Source organism: Triticum aestivum, chromosome 6A, assembly GCF_018294505.1.
Source record: "Triticum aestivum cultivar Chinese Spring chromosome 6A, IWGSC CS RefSeq v2.1, whole genome shotgun sequence".
NCBI classification, from domain to species: domain Eukaryota; kingdom Viridiplantae; phylum Streptophyta; class Magnoliopsida; order Poales; family Poaceae; genus Triticum; species Triticum aestivum.
This window is the reverse complement of record NC_057809.1, coordinates 301,977,419-301,993,461: the sequence shown is the minus strand read 5'-3', so window position 1 is coordinate 301,993,461 and position 16,043 is coordinate 301,977,419. Positions and strand designations below refer to the sequence as shown.

At 46.2% G+C, this 16,043-nt stretch overlaps 1 protein-coding gene across 3 annotated transcripts in view; it reads right to left on the bottom strand.

The window, feature by feature from the left end:
* Window positions 1-10,397: 10,397 nt before the first annotated feature.
* Window positions 10,398-16,043, bottom strand: part of LOC123127459 (uncharacterized) — a 40,519-nt gene continuing 34,873 nt past the window's right edge. For 2 of the 3 annotated variants that reach the window (XM_044547180.1, XM_044547182.1), the window contains 2 exons: window positions 12,677-13,210; window positions 10,398-11,137 (listed from right to left, as the gene is read on the bottom strand). In XM_044547180.1, the coding sequence (XP_044403115.1) occupies window positions 10,949-11,137; window positions 12,677-13,210 (723 nt within the window). In that variant the 3' untranslated portion in view covers window positions 10,398-10,948. The remainder of the gene's footprint in view (window positions 11,138-12,676; window positions 13,211-16,043) is intronic. The other variant, XM_044547181.1, reaches the window with a different exon arrangement.

The following is a 16,043-nucleotide window of genomic DNA, read 5'->3' as shown; positions in this document are numbered from 1 at the left end:
TTTAGCTTACAATCCATCAAGGATCGCCCGACATTGAACCTTTAGGTCCTAGCCTGCATTTGAAACATGCTCTTGAGGTTCTCGATCATATTGAAAGCGTCAATATTTTTGAACTGCTACTACAGATCGGGCTCCATAGAAGCCAACATGCGACAGTTGATCTCGTTTGATTCATCGAGTTTCTGGTAGGCATTCCTGGTTGTGGCATTAGCATTATCGGCAGGTTCCTCTGGAAGCGGATTCTCAAGAACTTGTTCCTTTTTCTCATGCCTAAGAACAATTCTCAGGTTTCTATACCAGGTGGTAAAGTTTGTTCTGTTCAATTTATATTTTTCCATGATTGATTTCAATGCAAAAGGAGTAACTTGAGCAGGTGGTGCCATTGGTCTACAACAGGAATATGCAAAACAGTAAGACATGTATTCATGAAAGGTAATTCATATTAAACATTTTAGTAATATCATTACTCCCACTAAAATCAACATCCCTCACTTGATACTTAGTGATTCAAGATCCAAGATCAACATGTCAACTAGTAAGCTTTTGCGTCACTGCTAGAAGAGAAGATCACTCGGTAAGCAACTCTTGCTAATCGTATCTCCATACAACTCTTGTTGTTGGGGGCATCTCATGCCGCGCCAACTCCTATGCCTCATAGCCCAAAACTGGTTTGATAGCCACGACAAGTCAACCAATGCTTCACATGTAAGTGTCCGACACAAACCCATGACTTCAAGGAGATCTAGTGGCACCCTAATTTTATAGGCCCACCACTAAATATACTTGACATGTGAAGGTGCAGCAATTGGGGAGGCATTTATACTTGACATTCTTTGAGGGATCACCCTACTTAAAAAATCTACCATGCAAAAGAAGGGTGCATAAAAAGGATAAACTTTCATAGGCAGTTTATATATGTGTGATATGGTATAGCCCCTACTGACTACGCATGGTGATCTCCATCTCCACGTGCGCAGCCTGCCCATGGTGATCTCCATCTCCATGCATGGTTGTCCTCGTGGTGATCTCTATATCCACACCACGGTGTCAGCTGCCAAGTGTTACATAAGGTACTATGCTATCACAAACTAATAGCTACTGAGAGTAAATTGCATTACATGGCTTCTCATGTTGACATGCAAGTCATTAATACAATAATGGGACAACCATATGGCTTCTGCCGGTCGCCGCACTCATGACACGTAGGTCACGAAATAAAAATGTACAAGCAACATTCATGGGTTACCAAATCACAAGCATTCCCTGCAAAAACAAGTCAGTTGTTCTACCACCGAAGATAAAACCTTCTGAAGCTCTATTTTCCAAGAGGATTTTGGCCTAGCCAGAAGCACCGAAATCTCGGTCCGATATTTCATCACTAATCCAACATTTTGTTAGCTTCAGTTTGACAGGTCGTGGAGCAAAATTGGATTTCGTATGCAGAAGTTACAACCATTTTACCAAGACCGCTCCAACAGATTAACACTACAGAAATCACATTTCCACGGTGTTGATCTATGTTCCGATTCGATCAATCTCATTGATCTTCGCGTGCTGCATCCGGATTTACGTTCCACTATCTACCCCGATGGCGGAAACCGATCGGTAGGGGTAACTCGTGTCACAACCTCTGCGTCACGATCACGGAAATAAGATCATGAAACCAACCTTCAACACTGACGTCCGCGGTTGGTCTCATTGACCCGCACCTGAACCGATCTACATATCTCATATGCATATCATTGAATTTATCACCACACAGTGGAGGCTTTGATGCCACTGTTGGCACACGCGGTACGCTATGCTAGTGCCAAATTAAAATTTTCTACCACACACCCAAGATCATGCTGCTGGAAATATATCATGGGATCGGGTTTACCACTAGACACGCAGTCACCGCAGCGGAAGTAGAGTTGGTGATGCGTGTAGTCGTTCTCCTGACCCGTCTTCTCCTCGCATTGCCCATCTCCCGCGAATAGCGAAGACTCGCGAACGATGATCTCATGCGAACAGTGCCTCACGGTTCCCTCGAACGGTTCGTCCAAGCACCGCAGATGTGATGCCTCCAAGGTATCCACATGTACGGGGAGCAACATTGAGAGGCGGACTATTAGGTCCGGCCGCACGGTATGTGCGTGGGGAGTGGCGGTGGTGTCTCTTACGGGGTGGAAAAAGGATCAACCCTAAGTGGTGTGCCCACTCCACTTTATATAGACCTCCGAGGTGGGCTCAACACTTGAGCCCACTAGGAGTCTGCTTCCATTTTCCACTCGGATCCAATCTGAATTGGTTGCACCCCCTTAAGTGTGCGACCCTATAGGCTCACGTACACATGGACACGACCAGAGTCGATAGTTGGTAGCGGCTCCTAGCAGAATGTGCCAACTCCCATGTGTGCGTAAAGTTGTTTGAGGAACCTCGACAATGTGTCATATGCAACATTCCTTTTGACTCGTGATATTTGTTGTCGAGCTCAAGGTGAGTACTTGTCACCCTTGTGATAGCTCGACCTCTCTTCTCGAAATCGTGGTACAGATTCCCGAACTAGGTTGACACTTAACCCAAGTCACATGGCCATGCTTTCCGAATCTGATCACTCAATAGGGCCCAGAGAATATCTCTTCGTATAGGAGGGGGAAATCCCATCTTGGTCAACCATGTCTCGCGGCATGTCTCATGACTCACCTGAAAACTACCTTTATAACTACCAGTTACAGAGTCGCGTTTGATAGACCCTAAGTGAGTCGATCCTCATCTCGAGAACATGCGAGGACCTCAGGTCTAGGACATGGCATAGACATTATACTTAAGGCTAACATATGACAATATATCGCTACATCTCAAAGTGGGTCTGTCAGACTCGGTGATCTCCATCCCTGAGTCCACACTATTGGTTTAGCATCTCCATGCACATGACTTGTGACACATTGTCATCAACCGAGTCGTATACTAGTCAAGGATATGTGTCTGCATAGCCTTATCAACTAGGGACCATTAGAATGTTCATCATACAATACATAGTTCCACAAACAAGTCACACACTTGTTGATACATATCATTGATGACGTTCAAGTATAATATAAAAGGCTCATGAATACATAGGGAAATATCATCATCACATGATTGCCTCTAGGGCACATCTCCAACGGAAGGGTGGAGCAATATAGTAGTTGATAAGTATTTCCCTTAGTGAGAACCAAGGTTATCGAACAAATAGGAGAATTACACCAAGCATAGTGAACAACACTTGCACACACAAGAGCAAATACTTGCACCCAACGCGGGCAAGAGGGTTGTCAATTGTAACACCCCGGATGTAACCTACCTTATTTGTATTCCAACTCTTGTCGTTTCTGGCACTAAGTTATTCTATTTCATCATTGTCGGGTTTTTGTCTCCATGTGTTTTGTCTTTGTCATGCATCTCATATCCTGTCATCATGTGCATTGCATTTTCATACGTGTTTGTCTCATGCATCCGAGCATTTTCTCCGTTGTCCGTTTTGCATTCCGGCGCTCCTATGTCCTCTGGTGCCCCTTTCTACCTCTTTTCGTGTGCAGGTGTTAAACGTTTTCGGATTGGACCGAGACTTGCCATGCGGCCTTGGTTTACTACCGGTAGACCGCCTATCAAGTTTCGTGCCATTTGGACTTTGTTTGATACTCCAACGGTTAACCGAGGGACCGAGAAGGCCTCGTGTGTGTTGCAGCCCAACATCCCTCCAAAGTGGCCCAAAACCCACCTAAACCTCCTCCATCATCTAGAGCGTTCGATCACGATCACGTGGCCGAAAACCGCACCTCATTTGGAGCTTCCTAGCTCCCTCTACCTGTACAAATAGATCCCTCCACGAAAATCTCGGGTCTCCTCTCCCCCTAACCCTAAATTTCCGCTCGCGCTGCCGCCGCACAAGTCCGCCTCCGCGCCGGACACCGCCCCGAGCCAGTGAGCAGCCGCCATGTGGCAGCGCCGGCCACCTCCCACCGCGCGGCCGGCGAGCCCACTCCGGGCCCCCGCGGCCCATCGCCCGCGCGCCGCCCTCCCCGCGCCTGGCCGCAGCGCGCCACCGCCCCGACCTACTCCGGTCACCGCGCCGCCCCTCGCCGACACGCCGGCGGCAATCCACGCCACCACCGGCCCACACCTCGCTCCGAACGGCCTCCTCCGACTCCGACCGAGCCCCGCCGCCGTCCTCCTCCCCGCCATCTCGCCGGAACCGCACCGGCCGGCGACCTCGCCGACCCCGCCGACCATCGACGTCGCCATCTCCGGTCGCCTCTCTCTCCTCTCCAGTGAACAGTGGATGTCGGCGAACCTCGGTTCACGTGAAGCTACAGTAACTCCAGATCCAGATCCAAAACTCGGTTGACTTTTCCCCCCGAAACCCTAGTTTATTTGCATACTTTGACGCATCATAACTTCCTCATCGTGGCTCTGATTCGTGCGTGTAGCATATCGAAATGTTCTTCTCGACGAGTACATCATTTCATCTCATTGCATCATTTTCATTTGAGCTCATCTTGATGCCCGAAATGCTGTTGGAAGAGGGCTATGTGATGATAGTTTCAGATCTGTTTCAGCAAATGCACTTTTGTCATTTTTGTCATGATTAATGTGTCCATGCTATGATCCTGAGCTCTACATATGTTTTGAAGAATGCCATGCCATCTTTACAGGGGTGTATGCCATTTATTTTTGTGATCTTTGTGGTGACTAGCACAAGCATGCAAAGTAGCTTACTCAATGATGTTGATTTCAGGGACTTAGAATTTCACTAAGTCCTTACCCTGTCATTATTTTTATGCCATATGTTCATGTTGTTTCCTAGTGATCCGTGCCTCTTTTAAGCATGATCAGTAAGGATGTTTTGTAGATATTGTGGTGCTCTATCCATCCATGTCTTTGTTTGAATTTATGGAGCACCCTAGCTTGAGTCAATCGAGCTCTACTTTTGCTATAAAATGTTCCTGGCAGATTGTTAACATGTTTAGCAATTTTGCTGGGCTTGTTGTAGTTGATCCGTGCATGTTATGATGTTGTTCTTGCCATGTCTAGCTTCTATGACATGTCTATTTGCTGGGTGTATGCTTAGTTTGTCATGCAATGCCTCGTAGTGAGTGCATCGAGCTCGTATACATGCTTACTCGTTATCTGTTTTGCCATGCTCCAGTTTTTCACTAAGTCTGAATCTGTTTATGTTTTTGCTTTGTTCACGTCGTTGCAATTGTATTTTCTGATCCCTTTTGGCTCATGGTCACTAAGGGACTTTTGTTATATGCTTTTAGTAGCCTCATGCCATGCCTTTCTTTTCCATGATATGTTCCTGTAGCATGTAGTTATCATGCTCTAAACATTGCTTCCTGATGTTAAATTCCTGACTTGTTGTTATTTTCACTAAGTCTGAAACCTGTTAACTTTTGCACTTTTGCCATGCTTGTTTGAACCTGTTAATGAGTGAATTAGTCGTAGCTCAGTGTTCATCTTTTGTCAAGCATCATGAGTGGATCCCTGCCATGTATTTTGTTGCCATGTTTGAGTGCAGTAGCTTATTTATCTTGTTGCATTTAGAAGGCTACTTGCTGTTTATCGCAGACCGGTGCCATATTTGTTTTGCTTGTCATTTCCAAACCGTGCATCCGATTCCGGTGATCTTTATATCGATTTCAACCGAAATCAACTCACCTTTCCAGTGGCACTCTTGGTTTTCCAAGTTGATGTCAGGTTCAATCATTCCTTTCCAAATCACGCATATGCATCTCATACCTCATCCCGCATATCATACCATGTTTGCATCATGTTGTTTGAGCATTGCACGTGGTTGATTGTGTTCCTTTTTGCTTGTTGTTCTTGCTTGGGTATAGCCGGGAGACGAGTACGTGAACGAGGAGCCCGTTGAGTACGCTTACGAGGATCAAGGCAACTCTGAGAACTTCGCAGGCAAGATGACCATACCCTCGAAATCACTTCTATCTTTGCTTGCTAGATGCTCGCTCTTTTGCTATGCCTATGCTACGATACCTACCACTTGCTTATCATGCCTCCCATATTGCCATGTCAAACCTCTAACCCACCTTGTCCTAGCAAACCATTGTTTGGCTATGTTACCGCTTTGCTCAGCCCCTCTTATAGCGTTGCTAGTTGCAGGTGAAGATTGGAGATCGTTCCTTGTTGGAACATGTTTATTGTTGGGATATCACCATATTATCTTGTTTATCTTAATGCACCTATATACTTGGAAAAGGGTGGAAGGCTTTGCCTTATGCCTAGTGTTTTGTTCCACTCTTGCCGCCCTAGTTTCCGTCATATCGGTGTTATGTTCCCGGATTTTTGCGTTCCTTACACGGTTGGGTTATAATGGGAACCCCTTGACAGTTCGCCTTGAATAAAACTCCTCCAGCAATGCCCAACCTTGGTTTTACCATTTGCCACCTAGCCTCTTTTTCCCTTGGGTTTCCGGAGCCCAAGGGTCATCTTTATTAAACCCCCTGGGCCAGTGCTCCTCTGAGTGTTGGTCCGACCGAGTAGACTGCGGGGCCACCTCGGGGCAACTTGAGGGTTGGTTTTACTCGTAGGATGTCTCATCTGAGTGTTCCCTGAGAACGAGATATGTGCAGCTCCTATCGGGATTTTTCGACACATTCGGGCGGTGTTGCTGAACTTGTTTTACCATTGTCGAGCTGTCTTGTAACCGGGTTGTCGAGTCTGATCGGAATGTCTTGGGAGAAGGAATATCCTTCGTTGACCGTGAGAGCTTGTGATGGGCTAAGTTGGGACTCCCCTGTAGGGATTTGAACTTTCGAAAGCCGTGCCCGCGGTTATGGGCAGATGGGAATTTGTTAATGTCCGGTTGTAGAAAACCTAAAACTTAACTTAATTAAAATGCACCAACCGTGTGTGTAAACGTGATGGTCTCTTCTCGGCGGAGTCCAGGAAGTGAACACGGTGTTGGAGTAATGCTTGACGTAGGTTGTTCTAGGATCACTTCTTGATCATAGTTGTTCGACAGTGCTTTTGCCTTCTCTTCTCGCTCTCTTTTGCATATGTTAGCCACCATATATGCTAGTCGCTTGCTGCAGCTCCACATCATACCTTTACCCTTCCTATAAGCTTAAATAGTCTTGATCGCGAGGGTGTGAGATTGCTGAGTCCCCGTGACTCACAGATTCCTTCCAAAACCAGATGCAGGGACCGATGATACCGCTCCAGATGATATGACCGAGCTCAAGTGGGAGTTCGATGAAGACTCTCGTCGTTACTACGTGTCTTTCCCAGATGATCAGTAGTGGTGCCCAGTTGGGGCGATCGGGGACTATGTTGCATTTGGGGTTTATCTTCATTTTGGTTCCGTAGTCGGACCTTGAGTGTATTTGGATGCATGTAATGACTTATTTATGCATTGTGTGATGTGCCGAGTGTAAACCAGCTATGTATCTTTTCCCTTATTGTATTACATGGGTTGTTTGCGAAGATTACCTCACTTGCGACATTGCTTTCAATGCGGTTATGCCTCTAAGTCGTGCTTCTACACGTGGGAGATATAGCCGCATCGAGGGCGTTACATCAATCCCCTTGAACTCGTTACTTTCAAGGATTAAATCTGGTAGTGGTAGATATATAAATTGTAAAACAAAATAAAAGTAAATAAATTGCAGCAAGGTATTTTTGGTTTTTGTAATATGATAAAAGTATACCCGGGGGCCATAGTTTTTACTAGAGGCTTCTGATGTAAGGTGGAACCCTAATGGTCGATCTTTCCACACTTGGAGGGGGAGAACAAATCATAGAGGAACACAAGAAGAACTCTCAAATAGGCAAGATCCAATCACACATATGCTAAATCCACATACACATATAGGAGATACGAGGATCCAAAATCACCACAAGAGGATACAAAAGGTAACTAGTTCAACCCAATCCTTGAAGGAGAGAGGTCTTGAATCCTAGAAGGGTCTTTTCATGAAGGGGTCTTGAATCCACTTGGGGGATCTTCTCACATGGAGGTCTTGAACTCCATGGGAGTGGTAAGTGCATGAGCAAAAGCTCTATCTCAATGAGCTCTAACCTTTGCTAACCCTAGCTAGGAGGAGGTGGTGGTCCTTATATAGTAGTCCACGAGATAGAAGGGGGAAGAGGGGATACATGGCCTCTTGGCTAGTTTAAGCACGCGCAGGTACCAAATGTTCGGGCTAGGGGCCGGATGTCCAGCGGCTCCCGTCGGGCCGGTTGTACGGGGCTGGGGCCGGATGTCCACCCTGGAGATGGTCCAGGCTCGAGTGCTCTTGTTGGCATCGAGCCAGATTTTCTAGCGGGAGCCGGATGTCCGGGCCATGTAGCTCTTCGGTTGTTGGACTGCTACTGTGGTTGTGGCCTCCAGGCACCGGATGTCCGGCCATTGTAGTCTTGCAGCGGTTCCTTCCATCATTCTCCTTCGTTCGTGTACTTTATGACTTCGTCTTCATTTCGAGCATCTCCGAGAGGGTCTTCTTGGTACCTAAGCACACATAGCATTCTGGATTGAGGTAGTAGCCATGTCTCACGTGGATCATACGGAAGCTCATTAAGGAGAGATGCCACCTCTGTCTCGATAGCTCTTGCACGTGCTCGTGTCATCGATCCACTTTGCGCTTGGGGACACGAAGGTAGGTCCATGGGGATGATCATAGGATGCTCCGCACTAGATTCTCTCTTGAAACATAGCATGTGGTGGGTGGACAAATTAATGTTGGGAAATTGATAGAAAAGCTCATAGTTATGATGTTATTCATGGCATATAGGCATTACGACTATGACAAGTAGGCCAAAACGATTCTGCACCTACTACTATTACTCCACCAATCGATCGCTATCTAGCATGCATCTTTGGTGTTAAGTTCATGACAAACAGAGTAACGCTTTAAACAAGATGACATAATGTAGACAGTATAAACTAAAGCAATATGAATAAAGCCCGTCATTTTACCCTTAATGGTAACAATACAAATATGTGCCTCGCTACCCCTTCTGTCACGAGGTGAGGACACCGCAAGACTGAACCCATTACAAAGCACCTCTCCCACTAAAGATAAATCAATCTAATTAGCCAAACCAAACGGAGCAACAATCAAAAATTATGGATACGTTGGAGACGTATCAACGAGTACCTTCGAATGTCTGAGAGGATATGAGACGCCATGGTTAGATTTGCTGTTGGGGTGGTCGAGATGTTTGGACCTCAATACTTGAGAGAACCAACTGTCGCGGACATTGAAGGCTCATGGCACTCTAAGCATGAGGATGGAAAAATAGCCCAAAAGCTCTACAGGGTATCAGGGCCATGTTAAGAAGCCCACCATCATGCTTGAAACAATTGCATCATAAAACCTCTGGATTTGACATGATTTCTTTAGTATGCTCGGGTCTCACAATGACATCAATGTGTTGCACCAGTCTCCATTGGTTGTTAGGTTGACTGAAGGATAAGCTCCTTCGTGCAACTATACTGTCAATTCACATGAGTGCATATATCTATCCTCCATGAGTGACCTTCCTAAAGACCATTTCTAATCCAGTTGATCAAAAAAGAGCTCACTTTGCCCAAAAGGAACTAGAAAGGATGTGGAGAGAACATTTGAAGTGCTCCAAACCTGTTTTGCAGTTGTTCGTGAACCTACTAAATTATGGGATCCGAAGACCCAACAAGTGATGACATGTTGTGTGATCATGCACAACATGATCATGAAGGTTGAAGATGAAGATGATGTCGAAGGTCTCGAATTTAAGAACATGGGCAGTTCAATGAAGATTTGATTAAGCATTTGTGGTCGATTAAAGGGGACAACTAGAACATATATACGAGTTGAATTTATGTTTCAACTATTTTATTTTAAAACTTAGCGAGAAAACAGTTTTTGCCACTCTAGCTTTTGACCACTTTGCTTTTGACACTCTAGAATTTGACATTTCACTTTTGCCACTCTTAGTTTTTGACAATACATCACAATTGTCATTCCATGACAAAAACAATAATTTTAGAGTGGCAATTATGATACATTGTCAAAATCTGAAGTGGCAAAAGTGAAATGAAAAATTATTGCTTTTGCCACGAAATGGCATTTGTAATGTATTGTCGGAAGCTAAAAGTGGCAAAAGTGATATGTCTAATTCTAGAGTGGCATAAGCAAAAATGGACAAAAGCTAGAGTGGCAAAAATAAAGTTTCCCACATTTGAATATTTTCACTCATCAAAGATTTGATATGCTAGAACCACGACATTTATTTTGAAACAAATGGTGTGTCATTTTGAGTGTCGCGGAAAGAAAAATTAACAAAGCAAACATTTAAAGGACGGGTTAGATGGCCATATCCAGTGTATGGACAAACAATGTCCATTTTGAGGGCTAGTGTTGGAGATGCCGATAGAACAAATATAAAACTTCAATTATTTTGAATTGGAGCGATTATCTCCCTTGTTTAGAGCATCTACAACCGGACTCCTCAAATGTCCTATCAAAGAGCCCAATCGCCATCCCGTCACTGTCCAGACGAGAGAGGGGGGAAAAAGCCACCCAACCGAACCCCCATTTTATCCCTATATGATCAGGTTGTCCGTAAATCCCCATATCCACACCAAATACAGGGATGTTCGGGCATGCCCGGGCAGCCTTTCAAGTAGGATGCGACCCATCCTGAATCACTTTTTCTTTTTCTTTTTTTCTTTTATCTTTCCCTCTTCATCTCCACCATTCACATGCATTTAACCGGATAATTTAGAAAGGATGTAACGGACAGGTTGCATGTATACATAAATGTAGGCCCAAACGAGTGACCGGGTTCATCTGCGGATGTTTGGGGATCAAAATTAGGCAATCCTGGTTGTAGATGCTCTTACACTAGTGCCGTCTACTAGGCGTTCTTCAATAACAAGCATGAAATACAACTATACGTTAATAAAACAACCGAATTAAATGCATCACGGCTTCCGCAGGGCTGATGCAGCTCCCATTATTACAGCCATTACAATCCCCAGGCCTGCACCAAGTGATGCACCTACTGCAGCAGCTGTGACAGATCCATCTCTTTTTCGTGTGTTCTGCTTTGCTTGACGAGACACCGCCTTCTCTCTTGCAAGCTCCAGGGACAATTTCTCACGAGCAAGCTCCTGTTCAAGCATGCGGTGTTCAGAGTTACAGCCAGTAAGAAATATACATAATGCACTCCAAAATGAGGTGATGATTCTTGTTGCATACGAACACATCGTCGAGAGCTACCCTCGTATTAGATTTTCATCCTATGGCATACTGGAAAATTTTGAGTGAATTGCAGAAAACCACCACATTGAAGCGTAGTGTTGCAAAAAAGACTCTTCTACGAATTTGTGCCAGAAAACACTAATTTCTGTCCTAACCATTTGCCGAAACCACCTAACCTTATGTTTGTGCATTTTAACCTCTATTATGACATGTGGGTCCCACATTTGATGACGTGGCACAACGTTTCATGGTAGACGATGTTAGATGAGGGATTTTCTGGATTTACAAATCAGTCCCTGTAGTTTTACAGGGACACCCTTCAATCAAAAACCAAAAAGCAATCAACTCCCTCCATGGATTTGGGCTGACCCAGCAACCGAGCAGAGCAGCAAAACAGCAGTACAACGGCCATGGGTGATGGGTCTCGTCGCCAGGAACGGGAGCAGAGGGCACCGCCGCGGCGCAAGGGCATCCTCAAGGCGCAGGCGAGCCTGCTGCCATGGACGCCGAGGAAGGGTGCTAGAGGCTGGTCCCGAGGCACGGCGCTGCAGCTCTGCCGCGGTGGACGTGAAGCCCCTGCCGAACTTGGCGGCGAGGAGGGCGCGGGTGTCCTGCAGCTCCGGCACGGCGAGGAGGGCGCAGGCATGCTGCAGCTCCGGCAGGTCGCCACACCGGGCGGCTGCGTAGACAAGCCCCGCCGCCGCTCCCGGATGACCTGCTCGCGGCGGAGTAGCACGAGGTCCAGTGGCCCAGCCGGAGCAGCTGCTCCACGTCCCCGGCGTCGCTCTCTGGCACACTTCACCATGTCCCTGCACGCACGCCGCCAGCGATGACATCAGCTGGCGCGAGGAGGGAAGCCCGGTGGCGATCTGGATCGGGTAGGGGAGGGATTGGGAGGAAGGTTCTTTTTGGAAAAATGACAGTCTAACGGCGTCTAACACGAAACGTTATGCCACGTCATCAAATGCAGGACCCACATGTCATAATAGAGGTTAAAATGCCCGAACAGAAGGTTAGGTGGTTTCTACAAATGATTAGGACAAAAATCAGTGTTTTCTGACACAAATTCGTAGAAGAGTCTTTTCTGCAACACTACACTTCAATGTGGTGGTTTTCTGCAATTCACTCGGAAATTTTTCATGTGGTCAAATCAGGCCAATGTGCTATTGGATTTTAAAGGAAGAACTTGTTTGCTGCCAGATAAATTTAAAAAGCTCAACCCTTGAGACAGATAAGATGCATTTGGTACTCCCTCCGATCCATACTTGTCTTACATTTATCTAGATACGGTGTATCTAGACAAATCTAAGACAAGTAATACGGATTGGAGGGAGTATAGTATTGCACTCACCTCACTATCAAGCCTGGTAATTTCTGCCTTGTTCATGTGGAATTATGTTTGTTTCCCCATTTCGCCTAAACATAAACATGCAACAAAAGAGACGTACCTCAAAAGCTGGTTCTTCATTACTCACAATCACTTGATGTAGATGCTGTTGAAGGGCAGAAACACCCTCCACATGCATAACAATGTCCTTCCTATGAAATGGTGACAACGCAAAGTTTACTGGGTGAAAAGCGGCTCTGCCGAAAGAATCCTCCTCCAAATCGCCACTGGTAGAACTGATGGGATGCAGACTATTTTTAGCACTTGGCATTACAAATGGAGAAGAGTTGACAACCTTGGTGTTATCAGGAGAAGCTTTATATGCTTCCATAGCTGAACTGATTAATGTGCTCTGTTCATGCACGCTGACAGCAAATTTGTTGGTTATTGCAAGAATCCAGGGAACACAAAGAACCTTGGCTTCATCCAAAAGAAGTGAAAGAGCTGGCTGAGGTTCAGAAGAGTTGGACTGGTAATACTGCGGAATATGATGTGCTAGGTTATGCACAACAATAATTAGGTCAGTCTTCCTGCTGAGATCATGCATTCCTAACTGCAGTTCTTCTTTGAAGCGCCTAACTTCTAAAGGTAGGTCCTGTTAGAACAAAAGTTCGTAATGGTTTAATTATGTACACTCTGGGGTTCAATAATCATGGCGTAGAAGACATGAAACCACTATCATACTGATGCGGAGCATCCTATGATCATCCCCATGTACACTACGACTTCTCCCCAAGCCCCTAGTGCCCACATGTTGAGACCTCAAGTATACACCATTGGACACAAGGTGAACTCGCTCCTTTCCGAATCTTCCCTTTCCGCATGTAAGACATGGATGCTACCTCAAGCGCGGACCTTATGCATACTCAGGTCCATCCGAGGAGACCATGGAAAGCCTAAGGACCAAGGCCAAATGTACGCGGGAGCAAGGGAAGGAGAGCCAGCTGCTACAGCCCGAGCGGTACTACCGCCCACACCAAGCGGTACTACCGCTGAAGGCCCACAAGCGGTGCAACCGCTCGACCACCGCCCAACAACCGGCCAAGCTTCTGTATCGAGCGGTGCAAGGCCGGTGCAGCACCGGTTTATCCCAGTAACAGCCACCTGACCGGTACAACCGCCCCAAGCACCGGTACAACCGCTGAGCACATCCGGAAGCACCTCCAGGAACCAGTACCTGAGCATCCAGCGGTACAACCGCCCCCATGACTGGTACTACCGCCCTGCCTGTGCGCAGTGAAAGGGGTTTCACCCCATGTATCCCCCAACTTACCCCTTGGACTATATATACTTGTCCCTTAGCTCCGTACTAGGGTTAGCATTGGTTTAGCTCATTTGAGAGATAGAGCATTGCTCATCCATATCGGATCTACTCCACGAGAAAGACCACGGCCCCTCTACGGAGAAGATCCCCTTTGGATTCAAGACCCCTCTACGGGAAGATCCCCTTGTGGATACAAGACCTCCTCTCGGAGAAGAACCGGCTACCCTTTTGTATCGTCCTTAGTTGACCGTGGATTCATGTATCGTTCTATGTATTCGAGGGTCTAGCACATGTGTGACTATCTTGTTGGTTTGAGTGTTCCTTTTTGTGCCCCTTTGTGATTTCCCCTCGTGTTTCCTCCTCGTGTTCTTCGTGTTCTTCACGGGATTCCGCTCCTACCGTGAAAGATCGGGCCATAGGGTTCTACCCTACATCATATTGGATCAGAGCCAGCTTGTCTCTTGATACCATCATCTTGGTATCATGAGCAAGGTTGATCACGATTTCGGAGCCTCCCCTCGTTGTTTTCTAGCCTAATTTTGTTGTGTTCTTTCCCAATTTCGAAAATCCCCACCAAAAATAGCCCCAAATTTTTTTGTGATTTGTTGGTTTGATGATGTTTTGTTGATTTTGATCCATGGATTTGCTTGGTTTCAAGTGGATCTAGCATCTCCCCAAGTTTCCCCACCTTCCATCCACGAAATCCATCAAATTTTGCACCCGAGATCATCCATTTCCGCCCCAAGTTCATCCCCGATCCAGATCTGAGAATTTTTCCCGACACCAGCGGTACAACCGGCCCCCGAGGCGGTACAACCGCTCCCCCATAACCTGATACTTCTGCCAGCTAAAACTGGAACCCCAGGACGCTTCAGGAGCGGTACAACCGCCCACCCAAGCGGTACAACCGCCCCTCCCAGTTTTAGCCTCGGCTGATTGACAATTTTGACCATAACTTTCACATCCGGAGTCCGATTTTCGCGTTCTTTAGCTCGTTGAGTAGCTATTGACATCCTCCATCCATATACATAGGTTTCAACACCATTTGACTCCATCAAATTTTTGGAACTTTGGCATCTTTGCCTAGGGCTTCCACCACATCATCCGCTACACCACCATAGCCTTCCGCAACCTAACCAATTTTGTTCCCCATCACATTAGTGGTTGCTTGAGGAGTGATTTGAGTCTCCTAAGGTGTCTAGGCTACTTAGGGACGGTCGCTTCTTCATCAACCACCACCACCACTTCCGCATAGGCTTGACCACTATACACTCCGACCACCCAACTTAACCCAATTTTGCTTGTGTTGTGAGTTGTGTCTCCTAAGGTGTTTCGGCTACTTAGGGACTGTGCTTCCAACTCCGACACCGTGTATAGTCCACCACCTTACCCTCGACTTTCGCATTGCGTACTCCACAACCCATCATTGCCATTCCGCAATTCCATTGAGCTTCCACAAAATCACCACCGCGTTCCCGCTACCACCATTTGACATTTGATATTTTGAGTTCGCGATTTTCCCGTTTCCTAAGGTGTTTTGGCTACTTAGGGACGAGTCTCCATCATCTTGGTATCGTCATCAAGATCACCGCCACTCATCATCACCGCGGACGGTAACCTCCATATCATCTTGGTATCGTGGTACCCCTCCATTGTATATTCCCTTGCCATTGCATTGATAACCCCTAGCCCATTTTGCGTTACTTGCCTATCGAGACTAGCCTTTGAATATTGCCGGCAACGTTACTTGTGCACATTAGTGGTCTACACCTTCCATTACATACATACCATACCATATCGGTATCATCTGGGTATCATATCATCCTTTGTGCCACAAGTTTGTTCCCGCATATATACACAATAGCTATCTTGGTTTGTGCATTTCGCAAAGTGGCCATACATATAAAAAAAAAAGAGAATAAGCTTTTAAGTACAAGAGTGAACAAAGAGCTTGTAAGCAAGTGCCATAGCATCATACCACATTGTCATATAAGATCATCTTGGATCATGACACCGGGAGCCATACATATATAGCATACTTGGGATAGAAGTTCATACATTTTGCATCTTATAGGTTGTGCACAAGTGTCGTATCCGCCTATTGAGCAATCGTGCTAGCGTCTCTCTTGAGTTGTGCAATACGAGCGTTTTCCGTGGATTCCAC